This window comes from Brassica napus, chromosome A7 (genome assembly GCF_020379485.1).
Source record: "Brassica napus cultivar Da-Ae chromosome A7, Da-Ae, whole genome shotgun sequence".
Classification (NCBI taxonomy): domain Eukaryota; kingdom Viridiplantae; phylum Streptophyta; class Magnoliopsida; order Brassicales; family Brassicaceae; genus Brassica; species Brassica napus.
This window is the reverse complement of record NC_063440.1, coordinates 27,992,022-28,019,818: the sequence shown is the minus strand read 5'-3', so window position 1 is coordinate 28,019,818 and position 27,797 is coordinate 27,992,022. Positions and strand designations below refer to the sequence as shown.

General features: G+C 37.1%; 9 protein-coding genes and 1 long non-coding RNA gene across 16 annotated transcripts; 5 read left to right on the top strand and 5 right to left on the bottom strand.

Annotated features, from left to right (window-relative positions):
- The first annotated feature begins 1,358 nt into the window (after window positions 1-1,358).
- Window positions 1,359-3,368, top strand: LOC106355665 (probable WRKY transcription factor 40). Its single transcript, XM_048736453.1, has 4 exons — window positions 1,359-1,787; window positions 2,218-2,565; window positions 2,677-2,793; window positions 2,890-3,368. Exons 1-4 carry the CDS (start codon window positions 1,374-1,376, stop codon window positions 3,238-3,240), a joined length of 1,230 nt encoding a protein of 409 aa, XP_048592410.1. The 5' UTR covers window positions 1,359-1,373; the 3' UTR covers window positions 3,241-3,368.
- LOC106353385 (DNA-3-methyladenine glycosylase 1-like) lies at window positions 3,287-5,511 on the bottom strand. Of its 4 annotated transcripts, none has more exons than XM_048736456.1 (6): window positions 5,124-5,407; window positions 4,562-5,060; window positions 4,231-4,288; window positions 4,055-4,138; window positions 3,830-3,971; window positions 3,287-3,752 (listed from the first exon to the last, which is right to left on the bottom strand). In XM_048736456.1, exons 2-6 carry the CDS (start codon window positions 4,941-4,943, stop codon window positions 3,483-3,485), a joined length of 936 nt encoding a protein of 311 aa, XP_048592413.1. In that variant the 5' UTR covers window positions 4,944-5,060; window positions 5,124-5,407; the 3' UTR covers window positions 3,287-3,482. The 4 variants fall into 4 exon arrangements, with proteins under 4 accessions (XP_048592413.1, XP_048592414.1, XP_048592415.1 ...); XM_048736457.1 differs by having other exon boundaries at window positions 5,158-5,405; XM_048736458.1 differs by having other exon boundaries at window positions 5,212-5,403.
- A 1,984-nt stretch (window positions 5,512-7,495) lies between these two features.
- On the top strand, window positions 7,496-10,175 carry LOC106356069 (probable N-acetyltransferase HLS1). Its single transcript, XM_048736454.1, has 3 exons — window positions 7,496-8,165; window positions 8,312-8,442; window positions 9,203-10,175. The coding sequence occupies exons 1-3, from the start codon at window positions 7,962-7,964 to the stop codon at window positions 10,053-10,055; spliced, it is 1,188 nt and encodes a 395-aa protein (XP_048592411.1). The 5' UTR covers window positions 7,496-7,961; the 3' UTR covers window positions 10,056-10,175.
- A 1,650-nt stretch (window positions 10,176-11,825) lies between these two features.
- LOC106354815 lies at window positions 11,826-12,626 on the top strand. The gene is made up of 2 exons (XM_013794859.3): window positions 11,826-12,047; window positions 12,318-12,626. The coding sequence occupies exons 1-2, from the start codon at window positions 11,882-11,884 to the stop codon at window positions 12,407-12,409; spliced, it is 258 nt and encodes an 85-aa protein (XP_013650313.2). The 5' UTR covers window positions 11,826-11,881; the 3' UTR covers window positions 12,410-12,626.
- Window positions 12,564-14,422, bottom strand: LOC106354814 (magnesium transporter MRS2-10-like). 2 transcript variants are annotated; one of them, XM_013794857.3, is made up of 4 exons: window positions 14,350-14,422; window positions 13,162-14,139; window positions 13,043-13,090; window positions 12,564-12,963 (listed from the first exon to the last, which is right to left on the bottom strand). In XM_013794857.3, the coding sequence occupies exons 2-4, from the start codon at window positions 14,113-14,115 to the stop codon at window positions 12,733-12,735; spliced, it is 1,233 nt and encodes a 410-aa protein (XP_013650311.2). In that variant the 5' UTR covers window positions 14,116-14,139; window positions 14,350-14,422; the 3' UTR covers window positions 12,564-12,732. The 2 variants fall into 2 exon arrangements, with proteins under 2 accessions (XP_013650311.2, XP_013650312.2); XM_013794858.3 differs by having other exon boundaries at window positions 13,162-14,130; window positions 14,350-14,409.
- Window positions 14,423-14,568: 146 nt separating this feature from the next.
- LOC111199332 lies at window positions 14,569-16,058 on the top strand. 2 transcript variants are annotated; one of them, XR_007314771.1, is made up of 5 exons: window positions 14,569-14,672; window positions 15,086-15,290; window positions 15,462-15,557; window positions 15,640-15,718; window positions 15,819-16,058. It is a non-coding gene; the product is annotated as an uncharacterized LOC111199332 (long non-coding RNA). The 2 variants fall into 2 exon arrangements; XR_007314770.1 differs by lacking the exon at window positions 14,569-14,672 and having other exon boundaries at window positions 14,683-15,290.
- Window positions 16,059-16,080: 22 nt separating this feature from the next.
- LOC111199331 (chaperone protein dnaJ 8, chloroplastic) lies at window positions 16,081-17,035 on the bottom strand. The gene is made up of 3 exons (XM_022689315.2): window positions 16,662-17,035; window positions 16,476-16,544; window positions 16,081-16,392 (listed from the first exon to the last, which is right to left on the bottom strand). Exons 1-3 carry the CDS (start codon window positions 16,899-16,901, stop codon window positions 16,213-16,215), a joined length of 489 nt encoding a protein of 162 aa, XP_022545036.1. The 5' UTR covers window positions 16,902-17,035; the 3' UTR covers window positions 16,081-16,212.
- A 436-nt stretch (window positions 17,036-17,471) lies between these two features.
- On the bottom strand, window positions 17,472-21,467 carry LOC106354811 (pre-mRNA-splicing factor CWC22 homolog). Its single transcript, XM_013794854.3, has 7 exons — window positions 19,983-21,467; window positions 19,688-19,877; window positions 19,314-19,417; window positions 19,098-19,194; window positions 18,700-19,001; window positions 18,276-18,581; window positions 17,472-18,041 (listed from the first exon to the last, which is right to left on the bottom strand). Exons 1-7 carry the CDS (start codon window positions 21,267-21,269, stop codon window positions 17,697-17,699), a joined length of 2,631 nt encoding a protein of 876 aa, XP_013650308.2. The 5' UTR covers window positions 21,270-21,467; the 3' UTR covers window positions 17,472-17,696.
- A 727-nt stretch (window positions 21,468-22,194) lies between these two features.
- Window positions 22,195-23,575, top strand: LOC106354810 (protein HEADING DATE REPRESSOR 1-like). Its single transcript, XM_013794853.3, has 4 exons — window positions 22,195-22,358; window positions 22,445-22,577; window positions 22,721-23,067; window positions 23,146-23,575. The coding sequence occupies exons 2-4, from the start codon at window positions 22,451-22,453 to the stop codon at window positions 23,341-23,343; spliced, it is 672 nt and encodes a 223-aa protein (XP_013650307.2). The 5' UTR covers window positions 22,195-22,358; window positions 22,445-22,450; the 3' UTR covers window positions 23,344-23,575.
- LOC111199329 (lysophospholipid acyltransferase LPEAT1) lies at window positions 23,508-26,392 on the bottom strand. Of its 2 annotated transcripts, XM_022689313.2 has the most exons (9): window positions 25,713-26,392; window positions 25,213-25,329; window positions 25,053-25,090; window positions 24,857-24,921; window positions 24,635-24,703; window positions 24,416-24,549; window positions 24,190-24,330; window positions 24,024-24,087; window positions 23,508-23,762 (listed from the first exon to the last, which is right to left on the bottom strand). In XM_022689313.2, exons 1-9 carry the CDS (start codon window positions 26,184-26,186, stop codon window positions 23,743-23,745), a joined length of 1,122 nt encoding a protein of 373 aa, XP_022545034.2. In that variant the 5' UTR covers window positions 26,187-26,392; the 3' UTR covers window positions 23,508-23,742. The 2 variants fall into 2 exon arrangements, with proteins under 2 accessions (XP_022545034.2, XP_022545033.2); XM_022689312.2 differs by lacking the exon at window positions 23,508-23,762 and having other exon boundaries at window positions 23,802-24,087; window positions 25,713-26,391.
- Between the last annotated feature and the right edge of the window lie 1,405 nt (window positions 26,393-27,797).

Genomic DNA, 27,797 nt, shown 5'->3' with positions numbered 1-27,797 from the left:
ATGTCTTTTGGTGATCTGATCTCTAATCTTAGCATAAATTATTCGGTTAAACATATGATTTCTTTTAGATTCTTGAATGGTAAAACAAATGAAAAAAGAAAATGAAAAAGAGATCAAGTCATCCAAAATTGTCAATCGTCCCAGTAGTTTTTGAAACGCCGAGTAGGCTTGACTAAACAGCATATATAATTGTTAAAGTCTCTTGAGTGTAATTAATTTATAGTAGTAGTAAATCTAATTGGGTTCTTTTTTTTTATCAACTAATCTAATTGGTTCTTAAAAATGAAAAGTAGGAAGAAGGAAACTAAGATTTGATAAAGTGCGTCATCTATTAGTATCGTCACTTGTCCAATTGTTTTTGAAAAGCCGTGTCGGCTTGACTTTGACCGAACAACTTAACAAGAAACAGGTTTACATAAATAATTAAATTACTAATGACTCGCGTTAAAAAAATATAAACCACGTTCCGCACACTCTATATACTATATTACCTATACCACATTGTACCGATTATATTTTTTTGTCAACCACAAGTAATCATTTCTGAAAACAGAATATAAAACTTTCTAATTAAACACGCCCTTTACTACATTTCATTATTATAAACTTATACTATATATTTATATTATCGCACATGCCGTTCATAATCATATTTTATGTATATAGGTATATAAAACGGCATTATAATTATTGTCTGATGTTTAGGTCTCATGTTACTATGTTAGTATATGTATGCTTGCTTAACGACTAGGCCAGGTAATGATTTCTTTATTTCTATTTTGGTTGATGCCCAAATGATTAAGCATCATCATTTGTATGTTCAGTTTATAAACAATCGAAATGACCACAAACTCTGGATTTAAAATAGCGTATATTTGTTGTATGGTAAACCAACTAACCAATAAAAGAAGTCAATCCCTGTTTTCCAAAAGAATATAGAGTAAGTTTGAGTTCTATATATAAAGTATTCAATATTTTAACGTATTTATTGTTCACAGAAAAAAACTCTTACAAAAGAATAGGTAACGAACTAATATATGGTGGTTTAATTGTTTAAATATTTATCATCCGGGTTAAGAGATCACTACAGTTTGAGTTCTCCTACTATGGTTTTAGGGAGAGTAGAATCGGTTACAACATTGTTATGAAAAAATAAGAACCAAATAATCTATCTTTTTTTTTTTTGGAAAACAAATAAATAATCTATATCTACTACCTTTAAAAAATATGGGACTCGACATAAATATGTTGTCCCACTATGCCAAATGTCGGCATTGATAAAAAAGAAAGTCAACCAACAGTATTAAAAAAATAAAATCAAGAACATACCCTACTACAATAGTACAGAAATGGTCCGGTGGTAATATGGATTAATGGACCAAATACGTGTGCGAGTGTGGGTGGACCCGAGAGAAGACGAGTTGAGAGTCTTAACGACTAAAAGTAAGAGGTGGAATATGATAAGACCATATAGTTTATTGCATGAAAATGAAAAGAGCACATGTTGCTCTCTCCTTCCACCTTGTTTCCTCCCTTTATATATAGAATCAAAAATCATTCCTTCTTCCACCATCCCAGATCAAGAACCCAATAAGATCGACTCTTACTACGAATCTCTCAGCTTACAGAACTCCCACGCGCATATACGTACATACTCTCAAGAATCAAGATCCAAGAAGATTCTTCATATTTATACATCCATGGACCAGTACTCATCGTCTTTGGTCGATACTTCTTTAGATCTCACTATCGGTATTACTCGTATGCGAGTTGAAGAAGATTCCACGGTATGCTTCTCTCCTATTCTTGATCCTTTACATCTTCTAGAAAAATTCATTAACACATATCTCTATGGAACTTTTTAATTAGTATTTCATCACTATATATGAACACATGTATATATATTTTTCATCTACGATCACAAATATATACAGATTTTCATATGTTAATATATATATATATATATATGTATGTATTCATACAAATTATTTAGATATACTTGCTATATTTATTTATAAAGTTCATAAAAACTGCTTGTATTTTAACAAAATAAAGGCTTGCTACTAATTCATGTGTTGAGTTCTTCAAATTTAATAGTGACAGCAGATTATAGGTTGTATAAAGTTATGATATATTTATGCATATCTTTTTTTTTTTTTAATTTATGCATATCTTGTTACTAACTTCATGCGATATATATAAATGATTAATATACAGACAAATGCATTGGTGGACGAATTAAAAAGAGTGAACGCTGAGAACAAGAAGCTCTCGGAGATGCTAACTTTGATGTGTGACAACTACAACGTCGTAAGGAAACAGCTGATGGAATATGTTAACAAGAGCAACAACACGGCCGAGAGAGAGCAAACCAGTCCTCCCAAGAAACGCAAATCTCCAGCGAGAGATGAAGCAGTTAGTTCAGCGGTTATTGGTGGAGTATCGGAGAGCAGCTCTACGGATCAAGATGATCAGTATCTGTGTAAGAAGCAGAGAGAAGAGACTGTTGTAAAGGAGAAAGTCTCAAGGGTTTATTACAAGACCGAAGCTTCTGACACCACCCTTGTAAGCTTTTTAATGAAAACTAGTAACTATGGTATATATATATATATATATATTTATAGAAACTTTTTGTTTATATGGTTTACTAATTTTAGAAGTTTGTGTTGCTTATAGGTTGTGAAAGATGGGTATCAATGGAGGAAATATGGACAAAAAGTTACTAGAGACAATCCCTCTCCAAGAGCTTACTTCAAATGTGCTTGTGCTCCTAGCTGTGCTGTCAAAAAGAAGGTATACTTACTACTATTAAGACAATAATGAAGAAGATAACACCGTTGCATAAATCAAGCCTGCATCTTAAAATTAATTGTTGGTTATGTCTTTCAGGTTCAGAGAAGTGTGGAGGATCAGTCCGTGTTGGTAGCTACTTACGAGGGTGAACATAACCATCCAATGCCATCGCAGATGGATTCAAACAATGGCTTAAACCGTTACGTTTCTCTTGGTGGTCCGGTTGCACCAGCTGCTGCAGCCAATGGAAGGTGTAGCTTGGCTAAGCCTGTTGATTTGACTGAATCCAAGAAAGTGAGGAGCCCATCAAGAATCGAATTTCCAGAAGTACAGAAGCTTTTGGTGGAGCAAATGGCTTCTTCCTTGACAAGAGATCCTAACTTCACAGCAGCATTAGCAGCAGCTGTTACCGGGAGACTATACCAAAAGAATCAAACCGAGAAATAGCTTAGTTTCAAATTCTATTAGTGTTTTTAGATTTGAGTTTGGCATATGAGAGAAAGTAGATTATATATCCATTGCTTAACATGTAATCGTTTCAATGCAATCTCCAATAAATTCAGCTTAGCAACTTCTTCTAGTTTTGACAAAAAAAACATCTGTACAAATACAAACACAACACACAATAACAAACTAAGCATATCAGAGTGTTAACTATCCTTTCTCTCTAGGACATTCTTGAGTTTCTTTTAAGAACTGGTCTCGTCCTTGGATATGCATTCTTGGTGTCTGAAGCAGCTAGTGAGATGGTCGTTAGTGAGACCAGCTGTTTGCATGAAGGAGTAGATAACCGTAGGACTAACACTGCGGAAGCCTCTGCGGACAAGGTCTTTGCTTATCAGCTCGGCTTTGGAAGTCTTCACAGGGACTTGGCGAGAGTACCGGAACTGGCTCTGAGTAGGCTTCTGGTTAACGAAGTTCCAAATGTACTTGTCAAATGATCCAAACTCAACTATTATCTGGATAACAGTCAATAAAAAGTTCATATACAAATACACAAAAGCTATGATCAGGTTTATAATAAACATTAAAGTACCTTGCGAACTTGGTTTGCATTCTCGAGGATTGAGCGTAGTTTTTGCTCTGATAGTAATGAGGTGGCAGCAATCTCAGGGGATGTTCTCTTTTTGTTTGTTAGTTCAGATATAGCAATTGGATCAAAGTCCATGAATACTTCCCTGTTCGAACAAAGCGACAGCACTTTGAGATTCGAGCTCATAAGAAGATCAATGTTATCACAAAGGCTTTGGTTCTAGTTTACCTGAATGTTTGTCTTTTGGAAAGAATGTCTTTCCAGGATAGTTCCGCAAGAGCACCAGATAGACTTAACAACTCGAAAAGTTTCCTGCAAACCGAAAAGAGCGTTTAATATAATCAATCCACAAAGAGCATTCTCTCAGGCAAAAGCAAAAGAGAGAGAGAGAGATGATCACGTACTTGTCATCATGGACAGGGACTCCCCACTCTTCATCGTGGAAAGCAATGTAACATTGGTCTATTAACATGTAACAAACAGCATCATCGGTCAAGTCATAGCAGAGGAAAGGATTCAAGGCGAGATAAAAGTTATAAAGGCCTATAAGCCCATGAGTGTAGAGAAATGACAAAAGAAACTAATCCTATTTATGTGGTCGTTGTTCAATAGATTCAGACACTAACTTCCAAACTCAATAACAAATGTTCTAAACTAGTCAAGCTCAGAATCATAAGGAGGACACTAACTAATATAATTGCTATTATAAGAAAGATAGAAAAAAAGGATTAATACCAGATTTGGGAGTGATCCAAGCGCATCTTCTACGACCATCAGAGAAGCAATCACCTGTCTCCTTCTCATCTCTCAGTGAACTCGAAGAGTTCGACCCGTTACGCCGCAAACCCCTCTTCCCGCTCGAAGCAGACGCCATACTCAACGGCGACGACTCGCACGAAGACGACGCCTCCGAGGAATACGATGCGTTCATGGAGACACCGTTCCTCCTCAGGATCGAAGGGCTCAGAGGAGACGAACTCTTCTTCGCCGGAGACGCCGTAAAGGTTAGGTCTTTCGATTTATCGGTCTTCTTCACCGGCTTTGACAACGGTGTCTGCTGCAGCTTGTTACCGGCGGGAACGAGAACTGACCGGAACTCTCGGTCGGAGGCCGACATTGTCCTAAAGTCTCCGACTTTTCGATCACGACTAAGAAGAATTGCGATTTCCCAAAAGCCCTCAAAACCCAATTCCAAGAGATTGTAATTGTAAGCACCGATTCCGAGAAACCCTAGCTGCATTTACAACACATTGTTTTAAGAAAATGTTGTAGCGAAATAATCAAGTTGCTCACTCACTGGAGAAGATCACGGGAGTGAGTTAAGGTTTTACTTATCAGAGAAAGTGAAAAAGAGAAAATCTTTGCAACAGAGACGAGAAAATAACGCTTTTTTGACTTCGGAGGAGATGACTTTTCCGATCCAGAACGTCAAGAATCGATTTTGAAGGAAGAGTAGCAAGGAAGAGTCGTTAGCCAGTCATTGTTCTACACGTCATGGTTTGGTTCCTCCGCTCCTTTTCTTGTTAGGAGTTGGACCCGACCCGGATTGAGCGGGTCTCTTTCATTTTAACCCGGTTTGAGATCTATACACCTTAATCAAAGTAATTTATTGCTTAATGACTACTACTAATCAGAAGGAATGTTTTTGTCTTGTAGTGTATTAGTTTATGCTAAGACAAAAGTTTTAGTTAGTCCACTGACAAAATTCTTATTGTATACGGTCCAAAAGAATACTCGCATAAGGAATCTAATCGCCGGGAGGCAGTTGAGGTTTTCTTTATTACATATTTAATCTTCTTGTTTTATTTATCACGGTATTTCCCCTATAGTTTTGGTTTATTACTAACGTTAATTATCGTTTAATTGTTTTTTTTTTTTGAACATCTTATATTTTATTAGATAGCTAAATGGATGATACATTTTCCTAAGACTATAAATAAACCAAATCTTTGAATAAAAGTTTAACAATTCAGTTGGACCACAAACTAAAAAAATACAAATGTATAATTGTTACCTCAAAAATGGAAAAACTGGCAAGTATACTCCTAATAAAGGTAAACAAAAGTTATGTCATGATAGCCCAGTTTCTTAATCAGAATTAGCTCAACATCGTCAACGAAGCCCAGTATCAAATGGATTGGAATTGGAAGAAGCCCATGATTCAATAGAGAATAGTTACTATTTTGAATTATGTATATAAACTCTAGTCAACTTGGGTACCAAAAAATAACACAAGCTGAGAATCAAAAGTATCAAACAAGAAGATATGTGGTACTAAAGTGACCTGATTTTTTTCATGGGAGTTGAGCTCTATAATTGACTGGTAGGGTATGATACAAGAAATCAGGAGACGGATTTAGCACGAGCATTTGGATCTTCCTTTGACTCGACTAGCATCATGAAAACGTAACCAAGACACCAGATGAAGATTAGTTATTTGAGTGAGACATGATAACTAAGTGATATAAAAGCATTTTTTATAGTTATTTGTATTGGAATGGAACCCAAGAGAAACATGATATTATGTGACAATTCTTCCCGCGGACCTAGGTTCACAGCTATGCAGGGCATTCTAGATCTGTGGGACGACTGTCACAGAACTCCCAACATACTGTGGATCTCTGATGACCCCAAATGGAATTATGTAACCCAAGGTTTGTTCAATCTTCCCGGATCATATCCCTAAAGGTGTTTCAGCTTCACCTAACAGTTGATATCTAAATGCGCTAGTTATCTAAATATGTGTAACATAAAAGTTTATGGTAGACTGGTAGTTATCGTTTGGATGTTGGATTAGGTGTGAAGTGTTCTATCACATATTTCACACCACGTCGTTCGTTGATATTTACATCAAAAGAGAGACAAACACAATCTAAAAGAGATCACTAGCCAATGAGAGAGAGCCAACGTACGACAAAAAATCCAAGAGAACAACAAATTTCCCGAAAAAGAAATCAGATATAGATGCAATATGTTTTTGTTAAAAATAATATTAATATATGTCTAATTGTTGTTGTCATTTTCTATTTGTCTCCTTGGTTTATACGATGTTTTCTCTATTTCTCGTTTTGTCGTTGTCAAATGATGTTCTGATTTCATATCCATTATTATAGGCATTCACCAATACTAAGCACATTCATGTTCTCAATTATTTGAACCTGACATTTGTCCATTTCTAAAAATTTGACATTTTATCAATCAGATAAAGTAGTTTTTCATGTGTTATGTCATCTCAATACTTAACTCTATATATATACTATCATCTTATCAGTCTTACCATCTATATATGATACCAATTAATAATAGTAAATTATTTTCAGAAATAAGATCTAGTAAAAATATACCAATAATTACATACGTGGTCTTAATCAAGTCTAGTAACTCTTATGCTATATCTGTATACTATAATATCACTGAATAATGACACTTGTTTAGCGTAAAGAACCGCCGCCATCTGCACTACTTACATATATGCCTTAGTTAACTTTACTTCATTAATTTTTCCCTCTAAGCTTCATATATTAATGGTACGACTTTAGTCGCCTATCTTAATCATTTGAGCATTCACATCTGATTAATACTTTAATCAGATACCAGAATTTTACATCTATCATGTCGCCTGTCGCGTTTAATTATATTTTTAACAATATAAAATCGGCTCATTAATATCGAAATTATTTGATTAGCTGTTATAATTTTTTTTTTAATTTGTCTGTCGATCGATCATCAGATTTTGTCTTATTTCCGATGACATGATAACTAATTAAAAATGGATTTGACAAACCAGAAACTGCATGAACAGACTATTTTACGTAAAGCATTAATTAATGTGAGTTACAAAAAAAACATTAATTAATGTGATAATTCTTAAAAGAAAAAAATGGCATGACTATCGTTGCATGCATAATTTAATTTGTTTAACAACGTTTTTAAATAATAAAAAGGTTCCAATAACCTTTATAGTCTCTATCTCTCTATATATACATGACATCACGACATAACTCCAACTTATAACCACCAATAAATCAAGAAAATCCCTCTCCAACAAAAGTAAATAAACACATATATATATCCAAAAAAATAAAAAGACATCACCACTTTACTGTTCTTCGTCTCAACACGGGAAAACGCATAAATGTCGAGTAAAATAGCGGCGGAGGTAGCTGCGGCTGCGGTGGTGGTGGTGAGAGAATACGATGAAGAAACCGACAAGCGTGACGTGGAGGAGATGGAACGTGAATGTGATGAGACCGGACCGCATGGCAAACCGGTGATGGTCTCTGATTTATTAGGAGATCCGGTTCGTCGCGTCCGTCACTTTCCATGCCATACTATGCTGGTAAATCATATTTTGACCTCTTCAACATATCAAAAAATATTACACAACACAAGTACTATATGAACATGTCTAGGTGGGTTACGGGTTGACATTAGGTACGAGTCTATAACTGCAAATTTTCTTATATCAAAATTATTGGTGTGTAGGTTGCAGAGTATGGAGAAGGAAGAAAGATGGTGGGAGTTGTGAGAGGATGCGTTAAAACCGTGACTAGAGGAAACTCAATCTATGTCAAACTCGCTTATGTTCTTGGTCTTAGAGTTTCACCTTCCCATCGGTACTTTCTTTTTCTTTTCTGCTTTTAGTTATTAATGACTAATGTGAATTTTAGAAGATGACACTGTTTGACAAAAAAAAAAAAGTTTGACAAAAAAAGAAGATGACACTAAAATCAACTATTTTGTTAAAAGAAAAATCTTTTTAATTCTGTTTTTATTCTCTCATGTATTTCAACAGTAATCATGCAACTACCGTTATCTAATGATCATAAAACTGACAAAGACACATTTGTTCACAAGTTCTTTTCGTTACTATTTTGTTTTCTTGAAATCGTTGTTTTCTTTTATTTTTCTGTAAAAAATGAACATATACGTAACGGTTTTATGGATACACGCCTCTACACAAAGCACTTATTTAAGTATTTTATATAATTATTAACTTCGAAACAAAAACTCCCAAGTCATACAAGAATCTTGTATATAAATCCACTTAGCCTAAAATCAATTTTAAATTTTTTATTTACATGCTATGTATGTGTAATGTGTGAGTGAGAATATATGTTTTGCTTTCTTGAATTTCGAATTCAATTCCACATAATAAATAAAGATTAAACGTAAAGCTGATGATAGATTCCAAATTAAGTTATGTATCCAAAAGAAAGAAGTTGCCCCTTTGGTGACACTTGTATCCACCCTAGTTGATTCTTCCTCTCATTTAATTAATCTCCATATAAATTATATCACTTTATTTAACTGATAAAGCATATATGATACACCACGCACTAATATATACAGAAATGAATATGATTTCTCGAGCAGGAACTTAGGCATAGGAACAAAACTGGTGCAAACACTTGAAGAATGGTTTAAACAACAAGGCGCAACTTACTCGTACATGGCCACTGATTGTACCAACGAGTCTTCCATTAACTTGTTCACCAAGAAATGTTCCTACATCAAGTTCCGTACACCGACAATGCTGGTTCAACCGGTTCACGCCCATTCCAAACCAATTTGTTCAGATATCACAATCCTCCGGTTAACCACCAAAACCGCTGAATCAATCTACACCCGGGTTTTCAAAGACTCAGAGTTCTTCCCTCGTGACATCGACGCAATATTAACCAGCCGCAACAGCTTAGGAACGTTTATAGCGTTCCCAAAAGAAGAACACGGTCACAAATCTAACCGCTTAGACCGCGATTTCCCAACGGATTATGCGATATTAAGTGTATGGAGCACCAAAGATGTATTCAGGCTGCAAATGAAAGGCGTTTCCCGGTTAACTCACGCGTGCTGCTCCGGTTCGAGATTACTTGATTCTTGCATGCCGTGGATGAAACTACCCTCGTTCCCTAACGTGTTCGACAAGTTTTGGGTTTATTTCACGTACGGTATGCACATGGAAGGCAGAGACGGTCCACGGCTCATGAAAAGTTTATGCTATTTTGTTCATAACATTGGGAGACACGACGGAGGATGTGGAGCTGTTGCGACGGAGATTAGTCCTTTGGACCCGGTAGCTTCGGCTGTTCCTCATTGGAAACGGCTTTCGTGGGCTCAAGATCTTTGGTGCCTCAAGAAACTATCCGATGAACCTGAACTTTCCGATTGGAGTAGCTCAAAATCTTCTTCTTCTAACGTGATTTTTGTTGATCCTCGTGATATCTAATTAATGAATACTGGCATGAGGATTGTACATAGAAATGATAAAGAAAAACACCTTCATGTGACATTCTACAGTTAAGACTATGTCCTGAGGTTGTAAGTATAAGAGAAAAAAAATCTGACATTCTACATACTGGCATGAGGATTGTACATAGAAATCCTCTATATCAAAAGAATATTATAATCATGTACTAGATTTTGACCCGCGCTTGAAAGCGCGGGTTTAATTTTGTTTTGCTTTTCATAATTATGAAATTTAGGGTTTGAATCATATAATTTTGAAGATTATATCACTAATATATAGGTCATTTGCATAAGCACAATTAATTTGTATGAAATTTTATCATGTGTTTGCGTTTTTGAAGTTTGTTCGAAATTTGTTTAAAGATTTATTTGTGTGTAAAAATAATATAGCAATTTAAAACTGGTGTAAATATAGTGTTATTAGTAACGATTTATGTTACATTTAATTGTATGTTAACAATCAAACTACCAATTATAAAACCAAGTATTAGAATATTTTTTAAATTTTTTTTAAATAAATATCTATAATATAAAGAGAAAAAGACTAAAATAGCACCAAACCAAGTTTTTGTTCCCAAAGTAGCACTCAAGGCTCAAAGTCACAAAAATAGGTTTCATTAAAGAGGTAAATATACACTTATACCCCTTGGGTTAATTAATCCAAACCTTAGGGTTTAGAGTTAAGGGTGGGGTTTTAGAATTGGGGTTTAAAATTTTATAAAAAATAAATACTAAAATAATAAATAAAAATTTTAAAAACAGTTTCAAAAAGTATTTTTAAATTATAAAAAGAAAATTTGAAAAAAAATAAAAAAAATTTTCAAAAAAAAAATTATAAAAATTTCGAATCTGAAAACATATAATCTGAAACTATAAAAAAATTTCTTTTTTTTTTAATATTTTAATTTTAATTTTATTTATTTTTATTTATTTTTGTTTATTTGTGTAATTTTAAACCAAAGGTATTAGATATATTTTACCCTTTAATGAATGTCATTTTTGTGACTTTCTCCTTCTAGTGCTATTTTTGAGACATAAACTTCAAAAAGTGCTATTATTGACAATTGCCCTAATATAAATCTAAACTACAATTTCCTATTTTATAAAAGTATCAGAGAGACATATGTTCCATTATTAAAAGTTAGGTTTTAAAAAGAATGTTTTATTCACATATATTTTTGTTAGTTATGTTCTTAAGTATTTGGGATTTTTCCTATTTTAAATTTAATGTGGGTCTCAATTTAATTATGTTAAAAAATTTGGTCTTATTAATTTGAGTTTATCTGTGTTAGAAATTAATTTTGTAGTCGATGGTACTATGCTCCTTGTGGGTGAAATGAATATTTTGATGTTTTTAAAAGTGGGGGAAATGAATATTTCGATAAGGTTATGTTATAATAGGTTGTGTTTTGGTTTTGGCTCATGTAATTTATTTTGTTTGGGTAGAGTGGTTTAGCAATTTATTTAAATGGTTTAGAATAAATAATAATGTATCCAGTTTGATAGTTAGAGTAAAAATCGCTTATATATAGGGTAAAATATCTTGTCAAGTATTGTTATAATATAAAGGAGAAGTCCAAAAAAATAAAAAAGTAAAGGGTCCAAACAATTTTTTTAAGTAGATTTATTAAAACTCCTTTCCCTTTTAATAGTATTGATTAGGACAATGATGGTGGGAAACCATTTAACTTTGTTGTAAATAAAAGTTATGGTAATGGGCCTAACTAAATAAAAAAAGCCCATTCAAGATGGTCGTAAAACCTTAGAAGAGAAACCTGAGACGGCGACGTTGTCGGACCGACCGAGATGGGAAATGAGACCAAGAGCAACGGAGCTTCAAACATGGGAGGAGGAGGAGGATTCAGGGCAAAGATGGAGCACTATGTCTACAGTGGAGAAAAGAAGCATGTTTTGGCTGGGATCGGGATCATCACCATCATCTTTGGCATCCCTTGGTATCTCATGAATCAAGGTCCCTTCTTTTACAACCCAATTCAACTTCTTTGTGTAAGCTGCTAGATTTGTAATTCAATGACGTAATAGCATAAGCTTAGGATTCCTAAATTACTGCCAAATGGAATTTTGATTGATAGATTGACTTGAACAAATGGAGTTTGATGATTACTGAGGAATGATAAGAGTTTTTGTTATCATATTTGATTTATGTATGTGACTTTTGGTTTCTTCCTTCACTGAGCTAATGTTTAGACTTGACTCTTGTTAAATTTCTCGTTTGTTTTAGGATCAAAGCATCGGTCTCACCAAGATTACATGGAAAAGGCTGATAAAGCTCGTAAAGCCCGTCTCTCATCATCTTCATCCTCTGACAAGTAGTTCTCTCCAATCCTTTTTTCCTCATCTTCCCCACTTGTAGACCTTTTTGTAAACTCTAGTTAGATATGTGTGTCCTGGATGAACATATCTCAGTGTTGTCTTAGAGTTCAGATACGTTTCATTTCACTGCACTGAAGTTTTCTGTATCGAATATGTAAAAGTTTCCTCAAAACACAAAATAGTGACAAGGATAAAGCACTGCTCATAATATTTCATCTAGAACACTGTTTTCATCTTGTGAAGGTCACAGATGATTAATAAAAGCAAACATAGACAGTACTAATAATAGCAATCTCCTACTTGTCTGGCCACCACTTATGTCCTCACAGAGGCATGAGCCTTCTACTTTTGTAGAACCAGAGGAATCCCAAAAATACAAGAACCCCACAGACTCCAGTAATGGTCAAAACCCATTTGAAAGCGCCAGGCTGTTCAAACAAATCTATCTCAAAATTCATCCCAAAGATCCCTGCCACAACCCCAAAGATGGCCACCACAAATGTCGCAGTAGTTAGCAGCAGCTCAAACTGAATCAGCTGATTCCTCACGTTATCCTGCAAGCAAACACCATAGATTCTAAGCAAAAAAATAAAGATACAAAATGTATATGATCAAGATTTTAAAAGGTAATACCAATTGAATGTTGATGAAGTCTTCAGTATCATCAATGTACTCCTTTAACTGAGTTGTAAAAAAGAAAAACAGAGGATTAAACCTGTTTATAACACAAAGGAGTGGTGTTTTGATGTTACCGAGGTTAGCTTGTTGAGAGTGCTATCAATGACAACAAAGTAAGCTTCCAGCAACATCTCCAGCTCTTCTATATTCTCATTTTCGCTTTCTGAGCTTTTCGCACTGTCAGGCCTGCTCCTCGCAAAGCTCAAGCTTTTCTCAAGTCTCCGGGAGCTAGGAGGAGAGGAAACAGGAGACACCGGCGCAGAGAAAGAGACACCATCATTAGGTAAAGACTGATCACCATACAAAGAACCTTCCAACCTCTTCTTCTTCTCTGTTAAATACATCTCCGCCATATCCCCATCGTCGTCCATCAACTGCTCAATCTCATCCCTCACCTTCTGAACTCTTCTCGTCAACGCCACGAGTCTGCTCTTCAGTCTCCTCACACGCTCCAAGTTTACAGTACTGATCTTTGAGGTGAGCTCATCCAATAATGGATACGCCTCAATCTCCAACTCTGAAGCCTGAGCATCAAGGAAGGTACAAGCAGCTTCGAGAGCAACCTCAAGGGCCCTGAACTCGAAAGGCAAGTAATCAGGGGACGTGTCGCCTACAGAACTTGCCTTTAGTCTCTGCTGGAGCTCAACCACATAGCCAAGGACATAGTCATCTAAAGAATTCAATAACAAAACCTCATCCGCAGTAATAATACAACGGATCTGCTCCAAGTTAACAACAATAGCCCTCTCTCGCCCTAAGATAGTGGAGGGATACACGAACAAAGGATCGAGCAGGCGCAAGTCACGTGCAGGCAAGTCGCATCTACGCATCATTGAGAACTTATCCACCTCGATGAGTTGAGTATTAGCAAAAGTGTCAACGCGGATCCAGGACTTGAGACCTTGTCCACGCTTCTTGAGACCTGAAACATCGAGTCCGAGGAGAGGCTGTCTCCCTGAGGAAGAAGGGCGAGAAAAGGAATCTCCTCTGAGGGGTGGAGGAAGCAAACGATCTTTGAGATCAGACATTGTTTGGCGATCAATCTAGAGATACTACAAAAGCGAGTAAGTGCATGCAAAGGATGAAACTTGATCAAAATTCGAAAACTAAGAATGACGATTCAAAGTTGAAACCTTTTCGATCATACAAACAAACGTACAAGTGTCATCGAGTGATTGGCACCCAATGATCATAATAAAACAGAGAAAAATCACCAAAAAAAAAAGGTTCTCAAATTGTACATGAGAATCCACATCACTTACGTATAAAAGTTCACGCGACGGGAGACTAGAATCGAGGGTTGCCTCCGTTGGATCCTTAGCCTTGAGTGAATGCGAAGAAGCAAACGCAAAGCTTGTGGAGGTTTATAACCGTAATGTAAACCGATTCTTAACTGGTTTACCTCAAATTTACCGGTTTAATACGTAACTACCATTAAACCGAATATTAACCGCTCGAAAAGTTCGGTAGATAACTAATGTCGACTCTATTTTTAATTAAAGAGAGAGAGTAAGTGAGGAAGAAGACAAGGGACGACGTATGATCCCCTCAACGACTACGACCCGAACCATTGGATCCTGACCCGGTAACTTTATCGATCGACCCGTTTACCTGCTTCATTTCCTCTCTTATTCTCTGTTTGTGATTCTTGTTGCTTGGACTCTGTTCTTAGGGTTCTTCCTCCTCCAGATGATATCAATTTCACGTTTTTTTTTCATATCAGTTTAAATGGGGTTATGTGATTTTGGTACTAAAATGATAATCTTTCAGCAAATTTCTTATTTTGCGATGATCTTAACACTCAAAATAGTTTTTTTTTTCTTTCTAGAGTTATGGTGATCATTGATCATTTTTCATTAAGCTGTTGGGTTATGTATCTGCTGCGTTGATGATGCCAGATTAGCCCTTAATTTTATGATTTTTTAAGACAAGAATTGTAGTATTGTCTGATTTCTGTCTGATACGTACTTGTGTTTTGGGCTTTTTATGTGCTCTTAGAAGCTATGGGGATGGCGTCTATGAGCTCTACTAGAGCTGCTCTAGTGGTGAAAGCCTTCGACTGTACGTGTTTGATTTGAGGAGAGGCCTAAACGAAGGACGGGAGCTGGACAAGGTCTTTCTTGTTCTTCTATCCTCCTGATTTAACCATCTCAACTCAGCTATCCTTTATTGGGCTCAGCGAATGGGTTATCACATTCACGAGGTCAGCCGCTAGATATTTTCCTTCTAATCAGATAACTTCATTGGTCTGTCTCTCTGCGAATCATGTTCGTATTGAATCTTGAGGAACACGTTATGTTTCACTACTCAGATTTTGAGTTGATTACTTAGATTTGCCTGAATGCTTTTTCGTTTATTTGAATAACAAATGCAGACTCTTTTCTCCCCGGAAGCAGCTTGTGAGGTAAAAGAAGCAGAGAGACACTCTGATGTTTTCCATGAGGCCGAGCCTGATGTATGAATGGTCATGGTACATCATTCTCAACTCTTTTTACTTGTTATATAGCATTCCATACACTTTAGGAGAACCAATTTGATCTAAACTTTGGTAGATAGTAGAGAAAAATAAGGAGATTGAAGCCATATGGAGGATTGATGCATTTGTATCCATTATCACACACTGTTTAAATGGTACGCAATATCCACCTATTTCTACAAACTAGTCCATGATTTGAGTTTGCAACATTGAAAAAATGGCGAGATGCTCATCTTTGTGAATGTGTCTCTTCAGGTACTGCAGCGGAGCATTCTCCATGGATTAAAAATTCTGCATTTACTACTTTTTTAATGAAGTTCTTTTCAGATGTTTAGGTTTTTTTTTATTACAAAGTTGAAAAGATTGATCATGTTGTCTACAACACTTGGTCGTAGAAACTTGACCCTAGACGGTTTCAAAAGGTCAAAACAAACTTCGGATCCAAATTAATTATCATTTTAGATCCAAATCCACGAAAGCTCCTAAGCTTTATCATTGAATGTTTTGAGAGCTCACATAACGGAGAAATGACTTTATTTACATTTTAAGAGCCATTCAAGAGACAATTTCAACTATTTACATTGATCTTATAAGTCTCTCTGTTATTATTTATGTGCATTCGAATCATTGTTAAGTCGTCGTCGCGTCTTCAAGCGTAAGGATTCACGTGAGAGGAGTAGTCTCTGGTTCCTGCACCTTCCCACCCCATCCATTCCTCCCACGTGTCACAATCTGGATCATTCATCCCGTTGAATCCCTCGTCGTAGACATCGAATGGCTGAAACTCCTCTGTTCCCTCCATCTGATTCTTTATTTGCTTCAACACAATCTTCAAAAAGAGAAAACAAAGATCAATACAACAATGACTTGGCTTTTTTAAACCGAATGTTTGCGTAAAGACAAGACACTTACATCGTAAGCTTCGTTGATTGTCTGAAACTGCACTCCACAGTTGCTTCCTCTACAAACATCAGGATGATACTGCAACAACAGATCAGAAAGATGACAACTTTGAGAAACCCAGATAACCAAATCGATGAAAAATCGAATCTTTTAAACAGATCTAAACGATTGAACTAAGGTATAAAAAGGTCAAACCTTTTTGGCGAGTTGTCTGAAAGCTTGCTTGACCTCGTATTCAGACGAATCTGGTCGGATCCTGAGGGTCTTGTACGGATCCATTACAGAAGACGAAGAACAGACGACTCCTTTCCTGTTCAGCATCTTCGTGTTCTTTCGTCTGCTGTTCTTCAATCGAAGCGATGAAGAAGCTGAGGAGAACGAAGATCCGGGCAGACCCGAGAACCCGTTTCCTCCGATCGTTAAAGCAATAGTCATGTTTCTTGAGAATAATTTGAGTTCTAGAAAAGCAAATATGAACTTTTTTTTTTTAGGGATTAAAGTGAAATTTAAAAAAATGGATTTGTGGACTGGATAGGGAGAGAGGTAGAGGCAGGGAACATATATATAGTAATATAGAGCCGAGAGAGAGCGGTGACTAGTTTTCTCGTCATCTATTACTGTCCTTATCCTTATCCATTACCCTATTTCGAAGGTTTTTTTTTTTTACTATTTTTACAAAATCTATTAGATTAAAAAACATTTATCCATTCCTACTTTTTTGTTATTTTGTTTAGTAAGTTTCTTTTTACTGTTTTTTTTTATAAAACAATTATCCATTCCTACTTTTTTTTGTTTATTTGTTTACAAGTTTTATTTTGATTTTCCCAAATAAAGAAAACCATTTAACTATTGTGCTTGGAGTTAGAGATCTGGTTTAACAAAAAAATGTGAGACAAGGGAAATGTTTAATAAGTTGGTGGTGTTTCAAGTTGTGATTAAGTTTAACTCTGTTTTCTTTACTCTCATATGTTGTTGAATCAAGATTCAAAATTTTATAATAGGGACTTTTAAACTTAAAAGCAGTAATAACAAAAAAACAATACAAAAACATTTCAGTTTACAACCTTATTTGTCTCGCTAGTCTAGCCTCTTGTTCATCACCAGCGTATGCAAAAACAGACCCAAATGGCTGCTCAATTTGAGTTCTCATCTAAATTCAAGTTGAGTAGCCAAAACAAGATTTGAAAAATCTGAAGAATTTTGGTACAAATGACAAACAAAACAGCTTCTTTAAGCTCTTCTTCGCTTCCTCTTCTTCTCTCTGTCGCTTTCATCCGAACTAGAAGAAGACGACTCAGATTCAGACTCGGAACTAGAACTGTCTGAGCCAGACGATGATTCTGATTCTGATTCCGCAACTTGCTTCTGTTGTTGCATGATGAGGCGTGGCATGTTCTTCAGGTACTCTCTGAGATTCTCTGTGATGCCTCCAAGACCAATTGAGGTAAAGAAGTTGATCGCAAACCTCGTGTTCTTTGGGTTATCTTTAGGGAAGATTGATTCAAGTGATTCCTGCATTGTTGGATCCTGAAGCCTCTCATTAAGCAGCCTAATCCCCAAGTGTTCTGACAATTCCTGCAACCAGTGCAAAGTAGTAACCAAATCAGCACAACAGTCTCACAAACAAATTTGCCTAGCAGATTCCTAATTCTGCAGTAACATATCCACAGTTTTAGATAGCTCACTACGCAATCATATTATACAAATGAATTAAGCAATAACATGACCCAAATCCAATCGAACCAATGAGATAAACAGCTCTGAAATGGTAAAATGAATTTCACAGAATGTTTTGTTGATTCAAGTTACCTGGAAAAGGATCTTAATGAAGATACGGGACGATGAAGTTGTGTCCTCCTCAGTAAGCCGAATGTAGGCAAGCACGTGCCAGGGGAGTGCATCTGTGCCCAGTAAATGGGCGAAAAACTTAGCCACATTACGCAGCTTGTTCGTCTCAAGTCTGTGGATCATGGAGTACTGCTGAACAAAACATTTCTCAAAATTCTCTTGATGAATTTTGTTGATCATACAGAAACGCTGACCCAGCAAACCGTAGTACCGCAGATATGTTCTCTCCTGAGAGCAACACTCAAGGAGCATTATGCATAGTTCCATCTGCACATTTAATTGGATACGAATGTTGTAAGTCTTGTGTTTTCAACAAATCACAAGCAAAAATACAAAAGCAGTGGAATGTAGAGACTAGAGATAATCAGAGTTCGAAAGGAGTTACCTCTTGACCTGGTTCAAGTTTAATTTTAAGTAACTTGTGACCTGCTTCTTCAAAATCAACGCTGGACATTATGGTCAAGTATATTGTCCTCCTAAGGTTAACAAGATTGGTCTCTGTCTCATCTCTTATCCTCATCTGTTCTTCATCTTCTTCATCAGACTCATCTTCCTCCTCATCATTATCATCTGAACTAGCATCAGAGCCATCTTCATCCTCAGACTCATCCTCACCAAGTAACTCCTTCTTCAGCGCCTCGTATTTCTTTTCGTTCTCAACGAAGTCAGGATCAGGTTTGAAAACATCTGCAAACAGAAAATAAGAGAGAATTTCTAAGTTAAGAGATGTTCCACAAATATAAAAAGGTAACCTATTTCTCTCGAACCATGAGGTAGACTTACCCAGAGAGGTTTCAGGATTTACTTCGTCATCAATAGATAGATCATGCGAATATTTTTCTTCCACAAGATCTAGCTCCGGACGAACTGCCGGGTGTCCCTGAAAGTAAATCATTCACACAATTTATGAGCATTATGCTATCAGTGAAAACATCATCTCTACAACAACCAAGAATGTAAGAATATAATTCAATAAAGTTCTGTCTAAAATATATTTACCTGAAACTTCGCTTTCCTAATAGCAAAGAGCCCTTCAATCAAATACTGAACTCTCTTATCGATATCTCCCTCGTGGAGAATACCACGAAACCGCTCAAAGATCCCTGTATTCACAATTGGAAGAGCTTAGAAACGTGAATAAAAGGGAAGAGCAGAGGAAATAGAAAGCATATATATGCAATGAAAATATGGGTGAAGTTAATCGCTTAGATACAGCCAGATTTCAAAGTTATCATTCACCAAGAGATGAAGTGGACTGACTATATGTCAATAATTACTGACGTGTTAGATAAGTTGGTGGATTAGGTGGAAATACAAACAGTCTACTCTTTCTCACTATAACAAACAGAAAGAGAGGTTGAAAGGAACTTTACCGTGCAATCCTTTTGGGGTAACGTCCTGAAGCATCGCACCACACTCTGTCACAAATCCAACAGCCACCTCGACACTGTCATCAGTTGGGACTTCCAGAAGTACACTGACTAATTCAAGTGCAATGAGCTCCTCGGCGACTTGCTGGTTTACTAGATGTGCTATGAATTTCACGGCAGCGAGCAACTGAGGCTGGCAAAACAAAAATAAAACACACAAATGCATAAATATGACATATAAATCAAAATGCTTGACAAGACTTACAGACTTGGAAAGCAAAAAAAAAAAAAGACAAACCTTGTCATTACGCTTATACGCTCTCTTTAGCTGCAACACGACCCTCTTCAGTAGAAGTTCAGCAACTTCAGGAAATTTGGCGTTAATTACAGCGACCAAAGCTGCAAAGACATCCGTGAATCCAGGGGACGCCATTTGAGACTTCATACACGAACGGCAAAAAAGTCCCCTTCCCCTGATGAGGTTTTCAGCAAACAGTTCAGGGATTATGTTCTTGATGTTGCTTGCATTAACCTTGTTCACCAGCCCGTTAATACTTTTACGGAGAGCGTCCCATGTAAGACGTTGATACTCTACACTGCTCTTGTCTTCCACCTCCTTCATCATGCGTGCCAGCTTGAACGGAGGAATATAAACCCCGCCAGTTTTTCCCAAAGCAATAGCATTGCTATCAGATGGATTGAGTTCTGGCAACTTGGGCTTTGCAACTTCACTCTTCTCTTCCCTTTTCCTGCTGTCTTCCTTTCTCAACTTGTCTCTTTGACTATCGTCATATCTATCATTGTGTCGCCTCTCCTTATCATCTCTACCTCCATCGTCCCTCCGATACCTATCCCTACGATGCCCATCAGACCAGTCTCTCTCTCTCCGATCCCTCTTCAAGAGACTTTCATTACCTCTATCAGTCCTCTCTCTCCCTCTCCCCCCGCTCCTAATCTCACCTTCCTCATCGTCATCAGATGCATGATGATCTCTACGCATCCTCTCGCTTTCTCGCCCACCTCTCCTGCTATTTTGCCTATCATCATCTTCATCATCAGAAGGCTTATCAGCTATGACCCTACTACCCCTATGACCCCTCTCCCTATCATGCTTCTCCCTGCCTTTGGGGCTTCTCCTCCTTCCTCTGCTTTCATAATCATCCTTCAAATCACCACCTTCATCGTCCAAACCCCTACGACTCTTTTGTCCATCTTCAGCAACCTTTGAAAGATGCTTCTCCTCTTCTTCATCAGAAGAAGTGTCAGCTCTAACTCTACCCTTACTTCTTCCTTTACTCACCCTCCTCTCACGACCATCATCAGAATCAGAGTCTACTTCTCTACGATTCTTTCTAGACAGCCGAGCTGATTCCTCATCAGAAGAGCTATCTGCTTTCACATCTGCAACACGACCAATCTCGAGATCTCTTCGCGAGCTCTTATGGTCGTCATCGTCATCAGAAACCCTAACACGACGACCAACCTCTTCGGTCTCCGTCCTCGAGCGCCTAACATCAGGGCTTCTGTCTCTTCTTCTCCTTCTCGCTCTCTCCTCTTCCTCGGATGAACTATCGTGCCTACCCATGGATTCAACAGCGAATTGCAGATAAAGTACGAACCTTTCCCCCCGACTCTAACAGAAAACCCTAACCTCGGAGCAAGAACCCTACTGCGAGGTCGCCGCCAAGATCTGAATCGCCGAGCAAAAGTGAGAAACTGGCAAATAAAATCTCTTCGATTTGGTTTTTGTTCGGAGTTACGCCGCTCCTTACCCGCCAAGCTTTTCGCTCCTTTCTTCGGGAAACGGCACGACGTGTATATATCTTTATTCGGCGGTCAGGTCGATACGAAGAATGGGCTAAGGCCCAATTTTAGATGATGTTTATATAAAAGAATCCTAATATATGTGAGCCCATGATTACATTTTATCTCAATTAAGAATATAATTCCAAAATACTGTATTTGTAAATTACAATAAAGACACACATTTCAAGAAAGTCACTAACTTCAAGAAAGATGCCTTCGTTCGTGGCATATGCTCCTCTGCAACTTCCAAATTTCAGTTTTACCAAATTATAATCAAAGGACGAAAGTTTTGAACGTGTCTCATTGATTAAAATATTCCCTTGACCATTGTGAAAACTAGACAGTAGAGAGTAATCATGTCCTATGTATGCTTATGTTTAATTAAATTGAATTAAAGCAAGAACTATGCCGGGAGAAGACTTTGTGGATTAGACGTGTGCTCGTTACCTATAATTAAATCAATTTAAAAATCTTAATAACGTAATTTAATCCCCAATCGTAACGTAAAATGCACCAGGTAAAGTTTAAAATATTTAAATAGAAAATAACAATAGTGTATTAACTGCGAAAGATGACGACATGGTAGTACCTCTATTTGATCTTATAAGGGGAATGTAAAATCACGGTTTAATTTGGTTAATTACGGTTTAATCAAAGGATGCATGAAAAATAATCTGAGAAGAGGGAAAGAAGGGTCCCACAGAAGAAACGATCAGACAACTATTGTCCGCTTCTTATCTAAAAAAAAAAACATGACACACGGAGTCTGAAGATCAAAGCAAAAGCCTTTCGTAGTCGTAATCGAAACGCCAAATCATTACCGTTCAACTGAAATCCAACAGCTCTCCTTCTCTCTCTCCTCTCTCTTGTACGCTATCTTCTTCTTCTTCTGCTTCTTCAACTTCTCTTTCTCCAAATCTTGTGTCTTTTTTCATTTCTAGGAAACTTTTTCAGATTACAATGGAGAAAGGAGCTGGATTCGAGGGAGACAATATGAAAAAGAAGAAGACAGTTGGTGATGGTTTTGTCGGCGGTTTTTTCCCTGTCTCTACCACCAAGATCGCGTGGAAGTCAAGGAAAAGATCAAGTACTTTTCTCTCTCCTCTGTGTCTCTCTCCTCTGTTTCTTAGTTTTCTCACATCTCTCTTAGTCTCGGAATCAAAAGGCTTTAGCTTTGATTTTGGTCTGATCCCATTATATATGCATTAGCATTAACAACTTAGATTGCAGCATCTGTGAACTCAGACAAAGCACTGGAGACTGCTATGGAGGTCACACCAGAGAAGGATGAGTCAACAACAACAGCAATGGAAACCGATAAAGCTGGGGAACCAATGACCACCACAACCCCTCCTGTTCTGTCCGAGAAAAGAAAAGCTCTGTTTGAGCCACTCGAACCCATCACAAACTTGAACGGAAAGCGACCAACAACAGATGCTGATTCCCTCTTGCCACCGCCAGATTTCGAGTCTGCAAACTATCCTAAAGGCTGGTTGATCGGTAAGAAGAGGAAGCTGGTGAATGTTGATGTGGTTGAGAGCATGCGAAGAATCGCTGTCCAAGAAATGAACCGAAAGGTAAAAAAGACTGTTGTTGTGTGTTTCTTTTTTCTTGTTGGACTATTTTGTTCTGATTAAAAGAGGATTGTGGGACAGGATCGAGAGATAGATGGGTTAAACGAGCAGCTAGAAGAAGACTCGCGCTGCTTAGAGCATCTGCAACTCCAGCTGCTACAAGAGAGAAGCAAGAGAACAGAGATTGAAAGAGAGAACACAATGTTGAAAGAGCAAGTTGATATGCTTGTCAACATGATACACCAAGAAGACGAAGAAGAAGTAGCAGAAGAACCATAACTAGTATGTTTTCAGTTATCATATGCACGTCCCCATCTACCGGTAATAGCTCTGCTCTGTTTGTTTATTCATTTGTCCATAAGACGTAAGGAAGGAAGAAGCTTTACTACCAATCTATTTATCTGGTTAAGCTCTACTATGTTGTTTCCTCCTGTTAGAACAAATAAAGAATCAACAACATTATATGTACTCTTAAGTCTTCTCTACAAGATTTGAACCTGGCGTGTGTGTATGTGTTTGTCTAAACTTGCATCAGCAGTTGACAGAGGCAAAAAAGAATAACAAATGTAGATAGAAATGTTTTGTGTTATATATAACTGGTGTGGTGTTAAAGTGTAATCCTTGTGTCCTATGAATAAATGAAATCTACGGACCACGAATTTTCGAGTGTCCATCATATTAGCTTTCGCAAAACAAACCTGCACCAACACGAAAGAGATTTGCTTCAGATTTACATATGTCCATCCCAGCCACAGCTTCTTTTTTTCTGATTTATTCAAAACTCACTACACATAGTTCAAAAAGACACCGAAAGAAAGCTCAATTTGTGTAACCAAACTTTTGTTTTTATTATGATCACAGATCCCTTATTCAGTCAGGGTCATGGTTTTATTCTTGGTAATAATACAGACACTGTTATTCTTCTTTCTGATGGAAAACACGGAGTTGACTAAGATTACCATTGAGGGTCGCGTGATATATCCTTTTGTCTCCAAGTCCCAAATCCGACAGTATCATGTTACCCTGCAAAGCAACACGAGAAGTGCAGAGACAGGAGTTAGTAAACGATAACAACACACAACCCAAAACCACATACATGTCTCTAGTTTTACAAGAAGCAAATACCTCGCTGGCCATTAGTTTCCGGACGTTGCTAGCATATAGTTTGGGATTATCTTTCTCTTCTTGTGAAGGGTAGTATACAGGTAACCGTATCACCTCCAAGTGGTTTACGAATTGACAGAGAAGGAAGAGAACGTGACGTGCCTGGATAAACAAGAAACGGTGATTTTACTTTCAAGGCCAAAACTTCCGAGACAAAAGCGAGTTTGTTGAAAAAGGAGATACTCACTCCGGATATTGTATCCCATGCTGCACTGAAACGCTCGTACGGGTATTTTAAAATAACAGGAAGAACAGGAGTTCCTGCCAAAAATGCACCTGTCTTGAATGTAAGTAAGTAGTCTCCGTTGGTGGTTGTTCCTTCTGCAGTGAGACCAAATCAAAGTTTTTTTTTAAGGAAAAATGATGGCTTGGATAATATAACAGTATAATGGAGTAAAAATTGAACCTGGAAAAAGCATAATAGTTGGAGCAGATTTATTCCTATGAGCTTCTCTAACTCTCTCATTTACTGTGCCTGTAAATATAATTAAACAGCGGTTAAATACATGGTATGAAGACTATTTCCAGCAGCATTAGATATTAAGCAAGAAAATAGCTCATGAGTTTTCTAAATATCGGCTCATAAGAAACTAAAGCATACATCAGTTAAGAAGCAAAAATCACATACCAGATACACCCTTGAAATCAGGTGATTTTGCTTCTCGCTGGACATAGACGCAACCAAGGCACTTGCTGCAAAAGAAAGAACAAGTTTGAGATGATCGATACAAAGTAATAATAGAAAGAACGACATTTTGGTAATGTGATGAGCTACAAAGATTGTTTTTAAAAACTTCTATAACATCATTCACAACACAACTAACCTGATGAGGCCAACAAGAGGAAGTTTGCCCACTGATCTCTTCATAACCAAAAACAAATGCAATTGTCATTGCCAGAAAAAAAGATAAATAAAAAAATGTGAGCTTCAGAAAGTATTTTAACAGAAGTAGTACTATATATAGCATGATTCTAACAACTAACCTTGGCAACAAAACTAGGGAAAGAAGCAGACATATGATACAAAATGTCCAGGTACGAAACGTGATTAGACACAATGACCCCAGGTCTTTCAGGTTCCTCCTTATCGGTTTCCCCTTCCTGTAGGAAAAAAAAACAAAACCTTGAACCAATTACAGCAAAAAAGAGGTCCCCAGATACTATATAAATTGTACAACAACAAAAACTCCTCCTTTGAGCCAACATTGTCAGTACACTCTAGAATCCCACCAAATAAATGAATCTTCTTACAACAAAGTCCGACACTTTTAAGGTTCCCTATCCACACCTACAAGGCTACAAGTTCTTTCACACACACGTGATGAAACTTGGCTTATACCTCAAATAAGGACCATCCTAATGAATTGTACAACAACCTATACCTCAAATGTCCCCTGCCGACAAAAAAGTCTGACACTTTAAGGTTCCCTATCAACACCTACAAGCTCCTCACACACTATAAGTTAATGAAACTCAGCTTATACCTCAGAACAAATGGTTTCAGGATCCGGACGTCTCTCAGGAATCCAATAAAACCCAAACACGAAAAGCAAAACCCTCGAGAGAAACCTCCCACACCGCACGATCACACTCCGTCTCCACCCTCCCATGTGAGCATAATCTTCCTGAACAACTTCCTCTTCTTCCTCTTCTTCACGATGCGGAGACGAGAACAGAGTAAACACCCTGCATATCAAGTAATACAGAAGCAAGATCGTCATCGCCAGAACAAACCGAACGGGCACAAGCGTCACCATCGCCACCGCGAGCTTGACTTTCTCCGCCGCCGGAAAAGGACCCAACCCCATCGTCCCGTACAAGTCCGTCCTCGCGTAAGGCGCGAACTTTTTGTCGAGCTCTTCAATGGCGGCGGAGACATCGGATTCCGATTTGAGCAATGGGCGCTCCTCCTTGCTCGTCGGTGGATTCGAATTCATATTCTTTAGCTCCGATTCCATTATTTTCACCTTACCTAAAAAATCTAATCTTTTTTCATAAAAAAGGGTTTCGCAGTTTGGGAATCAGACAAGGAAGAGTGGAGGGTTCTTGTCTGATTGCGGATCTATCATTCGTAATCCCGTCTCGTTGTCTCTATAGATTGATTTCCCCGTGAAAGGTTTCAGCTTTCGCGCACACGTAGATTCGCCGTTAAAAGGGGTAAAACATGAAACCGAAAAACATTAATGGTATGATTCAGTGAGACGAGGTGTATGTTAATGTAATATACGCTCGCTCATCTTAACCGTTAGATGGAGAGAAACGAACGGACCACGATCGTTAGTTAATTCAAGTTTTGTTAAATAAAGCAAATGATTTGGTTGGATTAATCAGATAGATGTCTTAATGAAAGTCGCTGCCTGATCGATGTTAAGCTGGATCCAACCTTAGATTAATTTAACTTTCTTTTGTGGTATGTTAATGGATTCTTTGGAATTTTAATTAGGACTAATCGATGACCTTTAGGACTTTTTTTTACTAATTACTACTATTCAGTATTCTGGAATTACATTTGAGTGGGCAAAGACAGAGCAAACGCGAATCATGTACCAACGTGCTCTACTTATTATAGATAAAACCGTACGCGATCACAAGGCATATCTCCTTTCAATTCAGAAGCAGGATTAATCATTTTGTTTTTATCTAGTAAAGAGATTAGTAAACATTGGCAATCAAGTGGCTTAGAAGTTTGCAGAGTCCAAGACATCCTCATAGCTATTCAGCCTCCAGGCTCCGTCAATAGTTACTATCACTACAATTAGATTCCCTTTCACAGTGAGGTTGAGTGGTCTTTTCTTCTGTTTTTTTAATTTGTTTAGTACCAATCAGAAGCGTATGTTACGATGAAAACAACGCATGCATTCATTGTCATATCAGTTGGCAATGACCTTAATTAGTGTTTATAGTATAGTTTTCATTATGAAAACAATGTTTTACCATTAGTTTACAAAAAAAAAACAATGTTCTACCATGACCGACTTACTAGCGCGAACAAAGGGTGTGACGACCTGGGAATCAGTAGACCTACACTTAACACCTTTAACTAAGGTTTTTGTATTTTTTTGAAATGGAGTATAAAATAAGATTATTTAGGTAAACAATTTAAAGAATTGATTTACTATAGGGAGTAAATAAAAGCTGGTCGAAAACACATAATAATCTTGGATCGACTGAGGGTGTCATAGCCTCACATTCTGTATATAAGAATATGGATGGTTGGTGGATAAGTTATTATCTATCTTATTAAAACTCAAGTACAAAATTGGAGTGTTTGGAGACTTGAATAGGACTATTAAAAAATTTAGAGTGTTTGGAAACATGGATTGCAGTCTTTTAAAAAAAAATTATTTTTGTTTGAAAACAAGGATAGTAATATTAAGAAAAAAAATAATGGGCTTATGTTTTTTAAAAAAATTGAAAGTTATCTAGGCCACTTTTAAAATATACCAAAATGGGTCAATCTAATTGCCTAAATTTTTTTTTCTAAACTAACCATAAAACAAAATTTAAACTTTATATACATATTTCAAATCAAAATAATAATTCAAATTTGATTTATATCAAAAATTGAT